Below are 16757 nucleotides of genomic sequence, written 5' to 3' on the forward strand. Positions count from 1 at the left end.
AATCTGCACATCAGTTACAAATAAATGAAATAAAGGATGAGGTCATAAACCTAATTTCTAGACCTTGGACTTCAAAAGTGTAAAAGCTGCTATTATTCTAAATTGGGGAGCTGTAACCGTGCTAGCAGTAGATGTTAACTCAAAAGTGAAAAGACAAAAATCATTTTCTGTTGTGGACCAGCTTTTTAGGTGTCTATTATGAGTCAGAACAATACTGTCTTTTACTTTAAAGAAGGATGCTAATTCATTTAGGTAATGTAAAGGATAGACAATAATACATAGAGGTTCAATACATTTTCACCAATCATTTATCTCCATTTCTGGACAAATATTCTCACTTTCAGTCTCATTGCCAGAAACAGATGTCAGTTTGGCTTGTTTAATAATTTTATCTTCAGTAAACACATTTAATAAACCTTTTTAAAAATGAATAAATAAAAACATATTTCATCTGCTTGCCTCCTAACGTGTGATTATCAAAAGACAGGGCTCGCTGAACTATAACATTAACATCTGATTCATAGCTGATATTGAATGTGAAAGCTTTTTTTTTAGAACAACAGCAGGCCTCAATGTTTGAATCCCTCCAGTTCTGTGCTGTGTACATTCCAAAAGGATGTTAGCTAAGGAATTTATCTAATTTACCGCTGAAGAGTCAATACAAGATATCTTACCTTGCAGGATGTACTCATTAGCTGTTGAAATGCTGACAGTTGTGCAGCTGGTCTGGGAGTCAAAAGTTGTATTTAATCAGTTTACACACTATCCATGTGAAAGCCATTCACTTCAGAAGTTATCATGCTCTGTTTTATATGATGAAGGAGAAATAACTGGAAGGGGGCACTGTGTAGGGCAGAAGTTTGAATTCTGCCTTATGAACGGGTTTGTGATGTGCAGATCTTTTTTAACAGGATGACCCTTCCAATCCACCCTTTTCAGGATGTTTTTTCTCCAGATTTTCATTTGTTTAATTAATTATTAGCCCAATCATTGCAGTTGTATTGGATTGCAGTGTATTTAAAGGACAAAAAATAAAGCTTCTAAAATAGATACTGATTTTTTCACACATTAATCTTTAAAGCAGAATAAAGTAGGTTACATTTTGAATAGAACACATCCAAACGAAAATGAGTAAGGGGTTGGACAAGAATCAACTAATCTAAACTCCAATTGAGTTTAATTTTGTTTCAACAAAATTGAAATTTAAATAACAAAGAAAATAACATTTTCTTAATTCACAATGTTTTTTTGAATAAGATTAATGCATTGTGTTCTGAATTGTATCCCAATTTGGTCGTGCTCCAAACAATACTTCCACATGCTTGTCAATGAAAAACACAAAACTGGCTTCCTGTTGCTTGCTGATGTATAAATGAATGAAATGAATGAATAGCAATTCCCTTAGCTAATGGTAGAATACCATACTTTCTTAAAAAAATGTGTTGACTTCTATTAGCCTTTTAAAATGAAGAAAAGCATGTCTTAGGGGAAATTTGACAGATTGCATTGCTTTAAGTGTCTGTTTCCAAAGGGAGTATTTAGACCACATGTCTGTGTGTGCACTGTGATGGATGTTCAGCTTGATTGGTGTAAACAAACCTGCAGTGGGACATCATGCACAGTAGTGCTTATCGACAGGTGTTAAAATCATCTTAGGATTCGACTGGGACCTATAGAGGAAGACTGTCTCAATGAACGCTCAAGAACTCTTAGAAGGAAAAAAAGAACAAAACAACTTTTTCCAGACATCGTAATAATTGGAGTTACATTTATTAGCTCAGTGTGGATGCACTGAACAATGACAGTTTCTAAGCAATTCTTGAGACATATTAGGTCAGATGTCTCTATAGTTCTGGAATTTCCAATCAAAATTCCATCCCTCCCTCACTAAGACCCTAATCTCTGCAATAGACTCTTTTTTTGATAACCCCTGTCAATCCAATATTCATGTAACAGGTGGAAGTAATATCCTTGCATTGATTTTAGTTAGAGCTCGCTTCAAATGAAATGGCAGATAAAATAATAAAAGTGTTTTTTCTGACAATAATGATCAAGCATGTCTTTTACTGCTTGACGTGATGTCTGCAGACTGTAATTAAAAATCTTTCAATCAAAGGCAAATTAAAATCTCAAGGTGAGCGGACAGATGGGTGGGGGCTGACAATGGATTTGTTTCAGGGATTATTGTTTAGATGTAGATCCATACGCATGACAGAGATGTCAGCCTGACAAGCATCTGTTGATATTATTTGTTTTGCTTCATTAATGTGACTAATTACACCTTCTTCACATGAGCTGTCTTTGGAAAAGCAACAATAGGAAAAAAAAAACAAGAAATGCTTTGCAGCTTTTGAGAAGCCGTTTTTCTTGGAGTTGTTAAAGTGTTTCTCATATTCTTATAATGCGAACATGGCCTTTCAAACAACCTAGTTTTAATCACATTTTTATTTGATGCATAAATCAATTCCCTTCGTTTTGATAGTAATATAAAGCAGGATTCACCACAAGATTACAAAGTGACTGTTAATCTTTAAAGCTGTGTGATCTGAAGCAGAGTTTGCTTCCTGTTTTATGAAAGTTATTGTAAACTTTTAAAGATGTAGATGTAAAAAGAGAATCCACTAACAGTGGAAGAATAATATTCTTATTCTTCCACAGAATAATATAGATTTTTTTAAAACATTAACATGGTAATTAAACATGGTTTGGGGGAAATTATTAACTATAATTCAGCAAAAATGGAACTAGTTTTGGACTGAAGTAGATGGGTTTCAAAGTCATTGGCTGTATATACAGTACTCTATTGATTTTTAAGGCTTTTTTTTCCACATAAGAGTACACCACCATCTCAGAATGTGACTTCTATTGCATACTGATTTAAAACTACCACTTCTAGTATAGACCACTGCTGGACAGAGACTCTGTACCATAAGTGTCTGTGTATAAATACCCTCTACAAGACTTACAGTCTAAAAAGGACCTAGTTCTTAATCCAAAGATGTCAGATGATTTAAACGACTGTTTCTGAGTTGAAGGTATCAAGTTCCCAGACCAGAGTGGAACTAATATGAGACCCAAGATGACCAATGTTTAGCTTCCTTCAACTGTTATGAAGCCACATATATAGAACCCTTTTGTACAAATCCAGGAAAATGGAAATTTTAGTAGGATCAGTTGTGCAGTTCAGGGATAACTGAACTCTAAAATGTGGGAGATAATGGAGACTGCTGTTGCCTAGAAAGGCTATAACATAATGTAATGTCACCGTCTCTATACAGTATCTGTCAGTAACTGTCTTCATACCGCCATTTTTCCCTGTTAATGGGAAACTAATTTTCCTTTAAGTGAGAGGCTAAGATATTAATTATCAAGAAAGATGGAGAAATACCTGAAATCCCACACCCTCTCACCCCCCAAATACAATTACCTGAGAGACTGACTTCAACAGAGACTATCTGATTTTGAAGTTGACTTTATAAAAATAAAATTTCCGTGGACTTATTTTTGGTTTCATTCCTGTTTCTTTCCAGTTTATTCCTGTAGTGCATTCCTATATATGTTGCTAGCCATCCTAAACCAGTCTTTGCATATGTGGTGCATATACTGTAGCTACCACAAGTAGACTTTGCAGGTGCCTGTGCATGTTGAATAGTGGGGAATCAAATGGAAAAAAATTCACATAGCCTATGTAAGACTGAAACATTAATTAAAAATGTATAAGCAGATAATTCATTTTCAGCAGTTTTTTTTTCTTTCACAATGTTTGCGGTCATGGCAGTTCTCTGTCTGTTACTGGAATTTAGACCAGGCAACATAATTGCAATTCCACCCACAGTGAGTCAGGAGTACTGCCTACCTGTCTGGTTAACAAAAGCTCTCAGATCAGACACTGTTCTCTTGGCAAAACTACATCCTTAGTCATAATATTAGTGGAAATCACATGGTTTTAGTTTTGATTGCTGATTGTATATAGTGCAAGCACTGTAAACTATGACAAGGGGTGTTGCTCCGTAAGATAAATAAGGTATACTCCCTCTTTCACTTGAAAAAAAGATTTTCTGTGGTAGTGAGGGTTATCACAGGTAAAACTGCATAAAATATCCCCAGCAGATTAATTCCGGGTTTTAAAATCATATTACTTTTCATAATCCAATGAGGTTGTTCATCTCTTGTAAAAAAGATTGCATTTTGCTTGATCTAATCATGAGGATAAAGTGTCCCTAGAAGGCTTAGAGGAATTCTGGGACATTGTCCTCTTAAGCTGGGTAATTCAGGGTAACCACAAACAGGTGGCAAAACTATCCCAGCTTTCCACGAAATAAATAATTCCTCTGCCTGGGACTTTCAAACCCAGTTTTTTAGTGGTCAAACGCAGATCTGTGTTTATTGCAGTGGTGGGTAATTTCCTCCAAAGTGAAATCTGTTACTCAGACAAAGACCTGGACCTGGAATATAAAAGATGAGTCTCAGCTTTTTGAGAATTGTGAATTGTTGACCCAATATCAGACACACGTGCGATGTGACCCTTGACTGAGATTTGTACCCAATGAATGCGAGACAAATATATACAGTATATAAGATATCAGATGTGACTCTCCTAGATGAGGGACTGGCAGCCTATCTGAGGCTGAGTAGGCTGCCCAGCCCACATCAGTTCAGTTTATTGTCATGCGCACAAGTGCAGTGAAATGTTTTTTTGCATGTATGCTCCAATACAGGGACATTAAGGAAACACCAAAACAGAACAACGACAGCAACACCAAGTTAAATAACAAACTGTACATTTATTAATACCATACAAAAAACACATCAGTGTGAGCCAGTCGTAAGGGTAGAATTCAGTAATCTGGACGTATGTGGTTTTACGCTCCTATAACGCTCACCAGAGGGAAGGGGGGAGAAACCTGGATGACTGGTACCAGTCATCCCACTACCCCACTATTGTGAGGTCTGAGCCAGGGAGGTTCTGTAAGTGTGTACTGTAGATGGGGCGGCAGGGGGATGAGAGAGAGATGCACAAAGTCCTTGGTGCGGTACTGAGTAGGCGAGCAGAAGTGTGCAAGATTAGGATCTAAGCCTCCTCCAGAACTTCAGTTATAAACTCCATTAAGCGCATCAGCTCCATGGGCAGCTCTTCTGAGAAATTACGTTCCCCTCCACTTATCATAACCAATAAAGCCCCTGAAAGGCTTGTTTTATTTTTAGTAACCTCTTACGCTGCATGATAAATGAGCAGGAGAGAACATATACGGTATATGATATACTTAGACAGTTCTGTGTGTAAAGCAAGCAGAAAAATATAGATAAGATGTAATTGCTACGTATATCCAACAAAGCATTATACTTTGTAAAAATAGTGCCGACATCAGGCTGGCACGAAGTTTCTTAGTGTGGTCCTCACTACAATATATGAATGAACCGTAGCTCTTAGGAATACAAAATAACAAAAGAACACAACAGGATTTACAATTCAATTTAATTAGCTCACATTGGGTTTTTGGCAATTAATGGATCCACATCTGGATTTAAAACTCCAGATCAACACCCTGTCCTGTGTTCTTGCCTGAATTTCAGTCGCTATCCTTTGCCGGTCCTTCTGTTGCACTGTTGATGCCTCAGCAACCTGCAAGGACCTCTCATGTGCCTTGCACGGCCCCATTCCAGAAGCATTCCTCTTCCTCACCCAGCTCTCACACACTCACCCCATAGAGGAATATTGAGCCACAGAAGCCTACAGTTTCACAACAGCCTTCTGTAGCTGAGAACATCACAGGAATGCCACTGACGAGCAATCTGGCATTGCTCTGTGCTTTTAGCAAATTTAAGAAAAAAGTAGTATTTGCCCTAAAGCTTTTGTTTTTAAATTATGTTCCCAGTGGTATTATTATTGCTGTTTTTAGTCTCAGCGGGTTCCCTTCTTTGAGGGAGGGGGTTAATAAATAATTCCAATGGTTTTCTTTTCAAGTGGGATTATCGCAAGCAGCACTGAAGACTGCTTAATAATGCAGTATGCCACAGTATTATATCGCTCAGCAATCACAAGGCACATGGATCATCCCCTAAAACAGCTCTCTACTCTTTAATGTTGATATTGCAGTAGTCCAAAGACAAAGCTCTACAGAAGCCTTACTGTATAGTTAGAAACTGCTGAGATGTACAGTAGGTTCAGTAAACATACTCATTCAACAGAAAAAAATAAATACATATATAAATTCCATTCCAAATTGAATAAAGGAAGAGACGAAGTGACATTAAGTTAGAGAAAGAGAATAGACATTCAAAATCCCAGGATCATCTTAAAACCCAAACAAGCACATTGGGCTAATTAGCTGATTTTAACTTGTTGGCTCTGATGAAAAACATTTAATAATGTTGAATTTGCTGAACTCCTGGGCTTCCTTGCTTTAGCTTTGTTCAGTATTTATGTAAATTAGGCTCCCAGCCTTTGCTGAGTTATGGGAAACTGTGACGTCCGTGTTACACACATTCCTTGCCAAAACAGAATGCTAACTCTGAAGCTTTCTGTAATTGAGCTTTCAAAATAAATAAAAACAAAAAAAACATATTATGTCATACAGGCATGTGCATTAGTAATGCTCTCATAATTATACAGTTACGCCATGATTGTTTTTTCAAATTATACTGTACATGCCCGTAGGCAATCTTGAAGACACTGGTACAACATGTGGAGGGGGGACGTTTACCATATTTTTGCTTGTATTCATCAGTCACATTTATGTATGATTACTAGATAAGCAGCAAATAGCATTTTAAAGAAATCCTGTGAAAACTGTGTGCTGACAATATTACACTTTGGTGCGACAAGCAGCTCTTTTGAGAATGCTGTAGCATTTTCTCTTTATATTAATAACTTTACATTGTCGTTACACACAATGGAATGTCATTTAAAAAATCAATAATGGCATTTTTGGCTTGTAAAAGGCCACAGCTATTATAAAAAAAATATATATAATTTTAAAGCATTAATAGAACATCTGCTATTTTAACATGCCACTGAGATTTATTATGTTTAAAAGCATCATATTAACAAGAATGTTCTGGGACAAAATGAGAACAGATGGTGCTCAGTACAATATATTATACATGTTATAATGCAACACAATAGACTGTTCATTTGGGGGCTAATCATCAGCTCATCCCATTAAAAAATCATTTTTGTGTTTTTTTTTAGTTTCAGAACAATCATCTCTGTTTTGCCTACTGAAAGAATACTAATTTTGAATTGAAAATGTTTTATGCACTATCTAAACAAATGTACACTAGATAAACTAACATGTGGAATTTTCCTCTTTGCCCTCACAGGATACCTGACAGTCACTATCGAGTCCCTTCCTCCTGTAGTCGTGGGAGATACCGTGACGCTGAAATGCAACTTCAAGACTGACGGCAGGTTGCGAGAGATCGTCTGGTATCGGGTAAGTCCAGGAGCTGTGTCGGTGATAGGCAGGTGTATGACAGACACCTGGGGCCATTCAGCTAATCAGCCTAAACTATGGAACTGCGGACTGGGAAGCAATTGGTTTTCTTGGGTATCAGTACAGCCTTACACGTTATTTCTTTAACGTCTAATTTGGTTCATCTGTAATCCTTTTCACTTACACAAAGTCCAGTTTTAGGTTGCATGTAAACTAAAAGAGGTAACACCTTGAAATATTTTGCAGTTTAAGAGCTGAAAAGAACTCAGAAAACTAACATCTGAACAGGTGCACAATTCTAAAAAAATATTAGCTCAGCTGAATCAAAAACCTGTGCCCTGTGTATCTTTTTATTTGAATCATTTATTTAACCATTTACAACAATTGACAACAAATTCACATTGGCAGTGATACCCTGGAAAGTCTCATATACACATCAGGACATTTACTGGAGCAGTTTGAAATGCAAAGTAACTTCCTCAAGGGAACAACAGCAGTGTTCCTCCTGGGTTTTGTACACTCTGGTACAAATCCCTTATCACTTCGCCTCTGCTTGGTAATATTGAATATTTGCTCTGTCTCCACCTGCTCTGCTGTGGGGTGGGGCTGCTGGCAAAGAATAGCTACTATGTGGCATCTTGACATCAGACTGCACGAGTCTTAAAACAGAATGAAAGAAGTGAATGATGTTATTTTCACACATGATTTACTGAACGTAAGGGTCACATGCTTGCAAGGACTGTCCAAGTGGGTGTCCATTTGTGACATCACATTACACCCCTCCAGTGAAACCTGGTAAGTAGGTGCATCATGACAGCCCTGCCTCTCACTTCCTTATAGCACCTTGTCAGAATGCACCTGTTATTCATTTATTTAGCCGACCCTTTGCACATGATGATTCACATTGATGATTCACCATTCCCCAAGAGTCCAAATAAGTCATTAGATGCACCAAGTGACATTACACAATGGAACTAATGAGGTTATCTAATATCTTATAAATCAAAGACACCTAAACAAAGGTAGAAAGATGAAGGTTCACAAGAACACAGCCATAACTTCAATTGAACTTCTGATTTTAATTTCTTTCTACCCTTTATAAATTCAGCAGTCCAATAGTTAATCACACGCACACTTAATGTATTATTTTTAATGAATGTGAGTGCAGTTGACTGTGCTGTTTGCTCCCTTTATCATCTTACAACATGAATCTATTAAAAAAGACATACAGTATGCAGAATGCAAGGCAGGGAATAAGTCATACAGCAGATGCAGAGCAAGATAATATGTTTAAGCAACAAGAACAAACAGAACAATTCAATACAATCTTTGTTTAAGAATTAATTATAAAAACATAGTAATGTTGCCATAGAATATATCACAAAATTCAGTGCTAATAAATCAGCTTTGTAGCTGGAACCACAGGGATTCTGGTGAGCGAAGAAAGAGCAGACCTGATGTCTGCCTAAAATTCTTTTAAAAAAGAGTAAGATGAGTAAAGACGAGGTGCGGGTTCCTTTTTGTACTGTACATCCCGATAATCCAGCTCAGGAAATGGAGTCTCTTATTTTTCATTTTTCTTATTCTATCATACATTGAAACCTAATTACTGTATAACAGTATTTAGAAATTTAGAACTTTCTAAATTCTGCAATATTAGAATTTTACAGTTCATTAATTTGATTGTATATCATTATGGATAAAGGCATTGGTTAAACAAATTCCTAATTATAATTAATGGCAAATGAATGCAGTACAACATATTTATTGCTTATTCTGCAAATTGAATGGTTATTTTGTTGTAAAGAGAAAATATAAAAGTAGCAAGTAATAGGTTTATTCCATGCTAAAAAGAGAAGAAAGAAAACACAACGTTTCAGCCGTGGAGCCTTCTTCAGGTGTGTCAACCTGAACCCTCACACCTGAAGAAGGCTCCACGGCTGAAATGTTGTGTTTTTGTTCTTCTCTTTTCAGCAAGGAGTAAACCTATTACTTGTTCCTTTGCAGCCTACGCATGGCGACTCACCTGAACTACTTCAAATATAAAAGTAGATGCACATACAGACAGACAATATGGTTTTGTCAGAATCAAAGCAACTGAAGGTAGATATCGACTTTAATTAGAAGCACATAGCAATTGTGACGTCACCTTGACCTTTCGTGTGCAGTCAGCTCCATGTGAGAACAATGTTATTTGCTGCTATGTCTACTGCTGGAGATGTGCTCCCTTGAGGTAGCTGTTGTATATTATTTGCATATCAGTAAAGCCTAAAAATGTCACTTCACAACATGAACGATTACAGGATCTTGAGGTACGAAACAAACAATAGAAAAATTAAATCATTGGAGGATGTTTTTCATACACCATTTTGACCTTTAAATAATAGAAAACGTAAACATTTAACCCTGAGGATGGTACGATGTCACATTCTATTATAGAATGTGCCATTGAATATCATGTGCTAATTTGCAAAGCTTTAGCATAAAGCTTGTTAATTGTGGCACATCTTGACTTGGTGTGGACCCAGGTACATAGAGAACGACGATTCTGTGAAGTTGTGATCAATGAAAAGCTAACGGTGTAGTGATCATTCTTACAGTCACCCACTGTGCAAAGGTAGGTAGAAACGTTATCCAACATGTGGGGCTTTGCCTGAGGTGGGGAAGAGGAAAAAAGCCATTCAGTGATAAACAATTTCAATCCAATTTGCTATTATCACTCTCTTTTTAACTCGTTTGTGCTGGAAATCGGAAATTACAAATATAGGGTGATTTATTGCTGTACCAGGTAAGGGAAATTGTAGATTAAATGTTATTGCAAAACTGCAGGAAAGAAAAGGCATAAGCTCATGTGGGGAAATGCAGGAATGCACATTTTGAATATGTCAGAGTCTCTTTAAAAGTGTGTGTGTGTATGGGGGGGGGGGAATTAAACAATATAGTATGGAACGTTTCTTATAAAAGTATCTCCTCTGATCTCCGTGACATTAACGTGCCTTGAAGACATCTTCCATGTTATGGAATGTTAGGTTCCAATGTCCTAATGCAAATCACAGCCAAAACTTTCCATGTTTATCGTAGAAGCTGCCCCTCATTTACACCTCATGCTAAGGAAAATGTACTTACAATCCGGAACAAATTTAAGAGCCAATGCTGATGTAACCATTTTAGATAGTGTTTCCTCATGGCATCACAAATTCAGTATTCATTTCTGGTTGTAAAACTATCATTAGAATCAACCACTCGGCTGTAACCTGCCTCGCAGTAAATGAACAATTTTGATAATAAACAAAAAGCATTATAAGGTAACTCTACATTCCAACACCACCGCTGTTTAACACAGTTTCTTTTACATCTTACTTGTAAATCATTTTTTGATTTAAGTAGATAATTTACATTATTTTACATTATTTTCCTTTCAGTAAAATGGTGTCTCAGGGGATGCACTAATGTTGTTATGAATTTTTAATTTCCATTTAAAATTAGCTTATATTTTCCAAGTGCTGACTTTTTGCTTGTGGCAGAAAAAACATTAGATGTCGCTCTGCGTAGCTGGTTTATTGCTTTGATCGGCCCTTTTCTTTTCACAAAGCAGATGAGGACAAAGAAACGTTGATGGTGTAAAGTAAGAAAAAAACATCTTGGGTGAGTAGTGTAGCTGGGAAGATGAGCTCTCCTGAAGATGAACGTCACCATTATAACAACCTAAGTGGTTCAGAATTACAACAGACTCTTTGGCTTGTCAAAGATTTCCATTGCCCTGTACTCTAACACAACACCTACTGTTCATCTGCCTTGTAAACTGATCTTAAAGAGTCATAGGCCTGTTGATGATACAATAGTCTATAAAAAGAAACAGAAAAAGCCACATATTTTGTACCAATCTAGCATTTAAATTAATTGTTCCGTGAACAATTGTTCCGGGTTTAGTGAACAATTAAATCCCCACCCTTTTTCTGATGAATCTTAGGGAATCGGTTTCATCAGTATAATGCAATCGTTTGTTCTACTAATGATACCTACAGTTTTTTGTATATGAAATTCTTGCTCCTGTCATTCTTAAGCATACGCTTATACAGTTTCATGACTTTCATGACTTGTCTCCTCACAATGTCTGTTGCAGATGATTAAGATGAAAATTTTGCCCTTGATTAAACAAAGGCATGTAAATTGAGACGGCTGCTTTGGCATTAACATCATCCACCTAATTTGTGCTCAGAAACCCTGTTTGTTCATGAAAAAGGGCAATCTAAAACAGGTCAGATGCAAATGCTCTTTGAGTTAAATATCAGTAAACCATCTGCAACTCCCCAGTCCACCACATGTTTAGCAATTGCTAGGAGTGCTGAATATTAATGTCATTATCTCAAGGTTTTGTGTCTTAACTTTGGATGCTAATAACACATACATAAAACATATTTCGTCCATTTTAACCTTTAAGCTGATTAAACTTTAATAGTGAACTTCAAGCATTGACTCATTTAGCAGAAAAAAGCCGTTGTGCTTTTATTTTGCAGTACAATTCTTGCAGTTGCAGGTACGTCAGGTCTTTGTAGACCTGTAATGGGAATGGAGATAAAGCCAAATCTCAAAAAAGGTGACTTCAGGTAAAAGACAAAAAAAAGTCAAATTAGTTTTTAGGTCTGACTTGGTTAAATTTATACACATACGAATGTGAGACAAATGATAATAGAATGCAACTCAGCTAATTTAAAGTATATAATATCAAACTAAAATGCAAGCAGTTATCTTGAAAATGCAATTTCACCTGCTTTCTAATGTCATCTTGTCTTGAAGGCTCATCTATACAATTGCCAGTCTTCATGACAGACAGAAAAAGATTAATTGTACTTCAGCTTTTCTGGGTACAATTACATTATATTTGATGTATAATAGATCATTTGGCAACAGTTAAAACTTTTATTGAAACTGACTATTTTATTTTTCTAATTTTCAACACATTGAATATGAGAGTTAAACTGTACTGACCACTGCCTAATTGGGTACATATTACAATTAATTCTACATACATTACACTTCCATTAAGGTTACAGTTCATACTCCTCTTTTGAATGCATAACTACCTATTCCATTTAATAAAAGCTATGACAATCTTAAGTGTAATTAACCATTTTTAAATTAGTGTTATGATATACAGTAGTTACACATATCATGTCTTGTAACACTGAAGAGCTGGGAACTGTAATGAGAACTATGCTGATTGTGTCTATATTGCCCAGTGTAGTCCTTACTCAAGGTTATTGAGGGTTACTCAAAAACTAATTTCTACTTTCCTGCTAAAAGCTTAGATATAGCCTTAACCTTTATGCAGAAACTTAAAATGTAAAATGATATGTTACTGTTATAAGTGAGCATGAGCTCTAATTATATGGACTCGATCAACAGGTAAATGAAAAGGTACCATGTTTTTGTTTGATATATATGGTGAAATAACTCTAGTTTACCATTGCTGTGCATAATGGTCTTCAACTAATTGTAACTCTAACTGAGTACTGGGAGGCTCTAAACAGCATGCTGGCAGCAAACCCTACCAGCTGAAAATTGTTATCCCATGATTATTAATATCGTAGCATAATCAGATCTGTGGGGTACATCAGCAAGATATCAGAGTGTGAGAAAACGTTCTTCTGTTCTAATTAGACACAGTGTTTTACTCCATTAAAATTCTTATCATACGCCAAGCACCGCAATCAGGCAAGACAATCAGGTTAAAACCAGTTGGTTTTCACAACATAAACAAGGCTTTAGAACTCATTAGCTGTTTTGTCATCAGGTTTCATAAAACTCTGTTTTCAAGCATGCCTCACACCTCCCATATTGTTATGAAACAGCTAGCATTTAATATCTTTGCACGTTCTTAGGTTAAGAATTTAAGTGAAGGTAAAGTACCTGACATGGTAGGTAGTTTTAACACACTCCCTTATGTTTCAGTTAGTCTAGTAATTGTGAGACACTCCCTAGAGTAATGTTAGAATTTGGCTGACCTGTAAACGGACAAGTTATAACGGTTTTAGTACCAGTTAAAAAGCATTTCCTTGTGTTATGTTCAACTGTGTTTAAGTTATATATAAAAGAACCAAAAAAACACGACAGTGCCCGATCAGCAGATCCGACAAAACTAAAAGGGGATATATTCATCGTTCTGCAAAACTAGAGCTTCTGTTATTTTTTACTCAATGTATAAAATCCAAGCATCTTATGAATAATGATTTTTGTTTTCTAATGGTGCATTTTCTGACTTTTAGCTAAACATACCTCAGTTGGTTACATATTGCAAAACGTTAAAAATTGGTAATATGTATACATTGCACAGGACAAAATAGTAGAAAATATTATTATATTGTATGTGGAAGCACGTAGGAGCCTCTGTTCCATCATTTTCAGATGTTGATTGTATAAAGAAATGTATTGGTGTTTAAAAATGATAAAAAATAAAATGTTATACACTTGAAATACAGAATTTTATTAAATGCTGGCTCCTCGCCACATGAAGCTTTTAATCAGATTTCTGCAAAAAACAAACCTGTTTTAAAGGGAAATGGTTGAATAATGAGGCAGCACAGGGGAAAAAAAAGAAAAGTCTCATTTCTTTATTGAAGAGGAAAGGGCTAATTTGTGTATTGACAGTCCTGGGTTTAACAGAGCCTTCTGGGAATAAGCCTGTCATCTTTGGGATTTGGTTACTACAAAGAACAGAGAGGAGGTTATAAGGAACTGCTTGACATCCCTAGTGAATACTTCTTATTGCAAGTGCTAATACATTATAAATCAATTATCCAAGGTTCACAGCTGAAGTTTCTTTAATCTTTCCCTTTTATTTGACTAAACTATCTACTTTTTTTTCCTCCAAATGTAGGATTTGTAATTTTGGCTGATACTCACCTAGGGAATTGATGCTTCCAATTGGAACCAGATAAAAGAGCAAAAGAGTGTGAATTAAACATTTCCTACTTTCTTCATTATTGAAGAAGCATTATCTTTGTGGATGCTGTTTGTGGTCTACTTTAATGTGAACCAGAAGCCTGAATGCCCTCACAACTCTGCTGGTTATATACCAAGCTCCATGGGCAACCACATGGGACTGTACAGCTAGTCATTCAGAGGAAGCTTAAGCAAATTCTTACCTTGAAAATGATCAAAACAGTTTTGAAAATGTGCATCTAATGTCAGTTCTTAAGCCCATTTTTTTTCATAGCTTTTCCTTCATTGGTGTGACGTTCTTGCACAAAATATCCAAGGAAAAGGGTAGAATGACATTTCCAAGGCTTGAAGGAATGTTTTATACTCAAAGGCTTAAAAGACCTGAATCTCTTTTTGGACAGAGAATACATTTTGGGACCCTAAAGGGACTTGATTCAGGCATTCAAAATCCTCAAAGTACTGACAAAGTCAACAAAATTGTTTAGGGTGAGAGCTGAGTTCGGACTAGAGGACACAAATGAAAAGTAATTGGGAGCACATTTAGGACAGAGAACAGGAGAAGCTTTTATACACAGAGGGCTGTGGGAGTCTGAAACAAGCTACAAGTACAATATAGAGGGTGTTTGTGTGATGGGTGATGCGTGAGGGTGATGTAATTCACAAATGGTCAAGAAATAGTTCATGTTATGTTGTCTGTCAGGAAAGTACAGGGGTTTGAATTACTGCCTTGCAGCACTGGGGCCCTGAGTTCAGTCTCAGACCTGGGGTGCTATCAGCATGGATTTTGTATGTTCTCTCCATGTTTGCACGGGTGCACCAGGTGCTCTGGTTTTCCTCCTACAGTCCAAAGACATACTGATAGGTTAAATGGCTTCTAGGAAAAATTGGATCTGTTTTTGTCTGTCTGCCCTACGATGGACTGGCGTCCTATCCAGGGTGTATCCTGCCTTGAGCCATTTGCTTGATGGAATAGGCTCTGGCTACTCCGCGGGCTACAGTTGCAAGAAGCTGTTAGAAAATGGATGGATGTTGTCCATCACCTTGAGAAATTAACAGCCTGCTTATAAAGTTAGTTGGCCTATTTACAGAGCTTATATAACCCCCATCTGCTTGTACAAAATATCGTTATCCAACTGATCAGAATGTCTGTTGGTTGTAATATTCTCATTTTTTAATTAGAAAATTGCTTTCTGTAGTTCAGTTTTTAATAATGAGTAATTCTGAAAAGCTGTCCATGTAACCTGTCCTCTGGCAACTTGCCTACACTGAAATCCTCTGTGACCAATCCTCTACGTCACTACTGCTGAAGAACAGACCACTTCTGAAAGATTCCACAGGAAACATATTCTTTACGTACTAATAATAATTATTATAAAAGGCAAAGATCTCATTACAACATGATTGATCAGTGTTTTGCAACTGAGATACGATGCAAGCAAATGTTACTGTAATGATCACCCGGGACGTTTTGTAGCTAGTTCCTCTGTGTGCATGCTGTGATTGAATGAGTGAAGGGGCGTTGCCACTGTGCCATGCTCTCAGCTCACTGGCACAGTGCCGTGAGTTAATTGGGGCATGCTGTTGTCAAGTGGCACCCATGATGGGTTAGAAAGAATGTAAGAGAAGGAAACCCTACTAGGCTGATTTAACTGATCAAACCAAGGTCTCTCTGCCATAGTCTCACCTCTCCAGGAGAGTGGAATCACTCTTTCCTCATAAAGTCTCAAGTCAGTCCTGTAGAGGTGCAAGGGTAGGCTACAGAGTTGTTTCTGTGTTCATCCCCTTCTTTTACTTTGTTTCTCCAACCAGTCTTTTAAATGTGAGTAATAGTAGTATGGTTTTGTCACATTGTACTTATATGATTGTATTTTTAGAGTATGAAAATGAAGCTTTTATCTTGCCATGCAATTCATTTGTTTCCTGTGAGCAGTTTAAGCAGTTTAAATGTTTTGTTCTTCAGCGGAAGTGACATACAATATTTGGCCAGGGGATATTTTCCATGAATTTTGCAGCATTATTCATCATTAAAAAGTCAACTAGTGTACATAAACCAGTTTTAAAGTAAAAAAAGAGGCATATCCACCCAAGCAGGCATCCTGATCCATGGGTAACTATATATTATATAAGCTGACGGAGTTTTATATAAGCTATTTAGAATACCATGTTGTGAAAATGACAGGGACATTTGGTGCATATGTATTGTAAATAGGTCCATGGGGAACATGTTGCCAGGGACAATGATGGGACATACCCGAAGGTATTGTCATGACCAGCATTCATCAACTGAAGCATGCAAACTATCATGGGTGAAAATGGTGATGGTGATCACTATGAATCAATGCTGCAGTATCTTCTAGTGTGTACTGTCACTGTTTATAC

General features: G+C 36.7%; 1 protein-coding gene across 1 annotated transcript in view; it reads left to right on the forward strand.

Moving 5' to 3' along the window:
* The window catches only part of LOC148642011 (immunoglobulin superfamily member 21-like), a 219674-nt gene that overhangs the window by 86211 nt on the left and 116706 nt on the right, over window positions 1-16757 (forward strand). The window contains exon 2 of the mRNA XM_088616875.1: window positions 7324-7436. Within this exon, the coding sequence (XP_088473001.1) occupies window positions 7324-7436 (113 nt within the window). The remainder of the gene's footprint in view (window positions 1-7323; window positions 7437-16757) is intronic.

The sequence above is a fragment of the Lepisosteus platostomus genome, chromosome 23, assembly GCF_059453375.1.
Source record: "Lepisosteus platostomus isolate fLepPlt1 chromosome 23, fLepPlt1.hap1, whole genome shotgun sequence".
In the NCBI taxonomy this organism is placed as follows: Eukaryota; Metazoa; Chordata; class Actinopteri; order Semionotiformes; family Lepisosteidae; genus Lepisosteus; species Lepisosteus platostomus.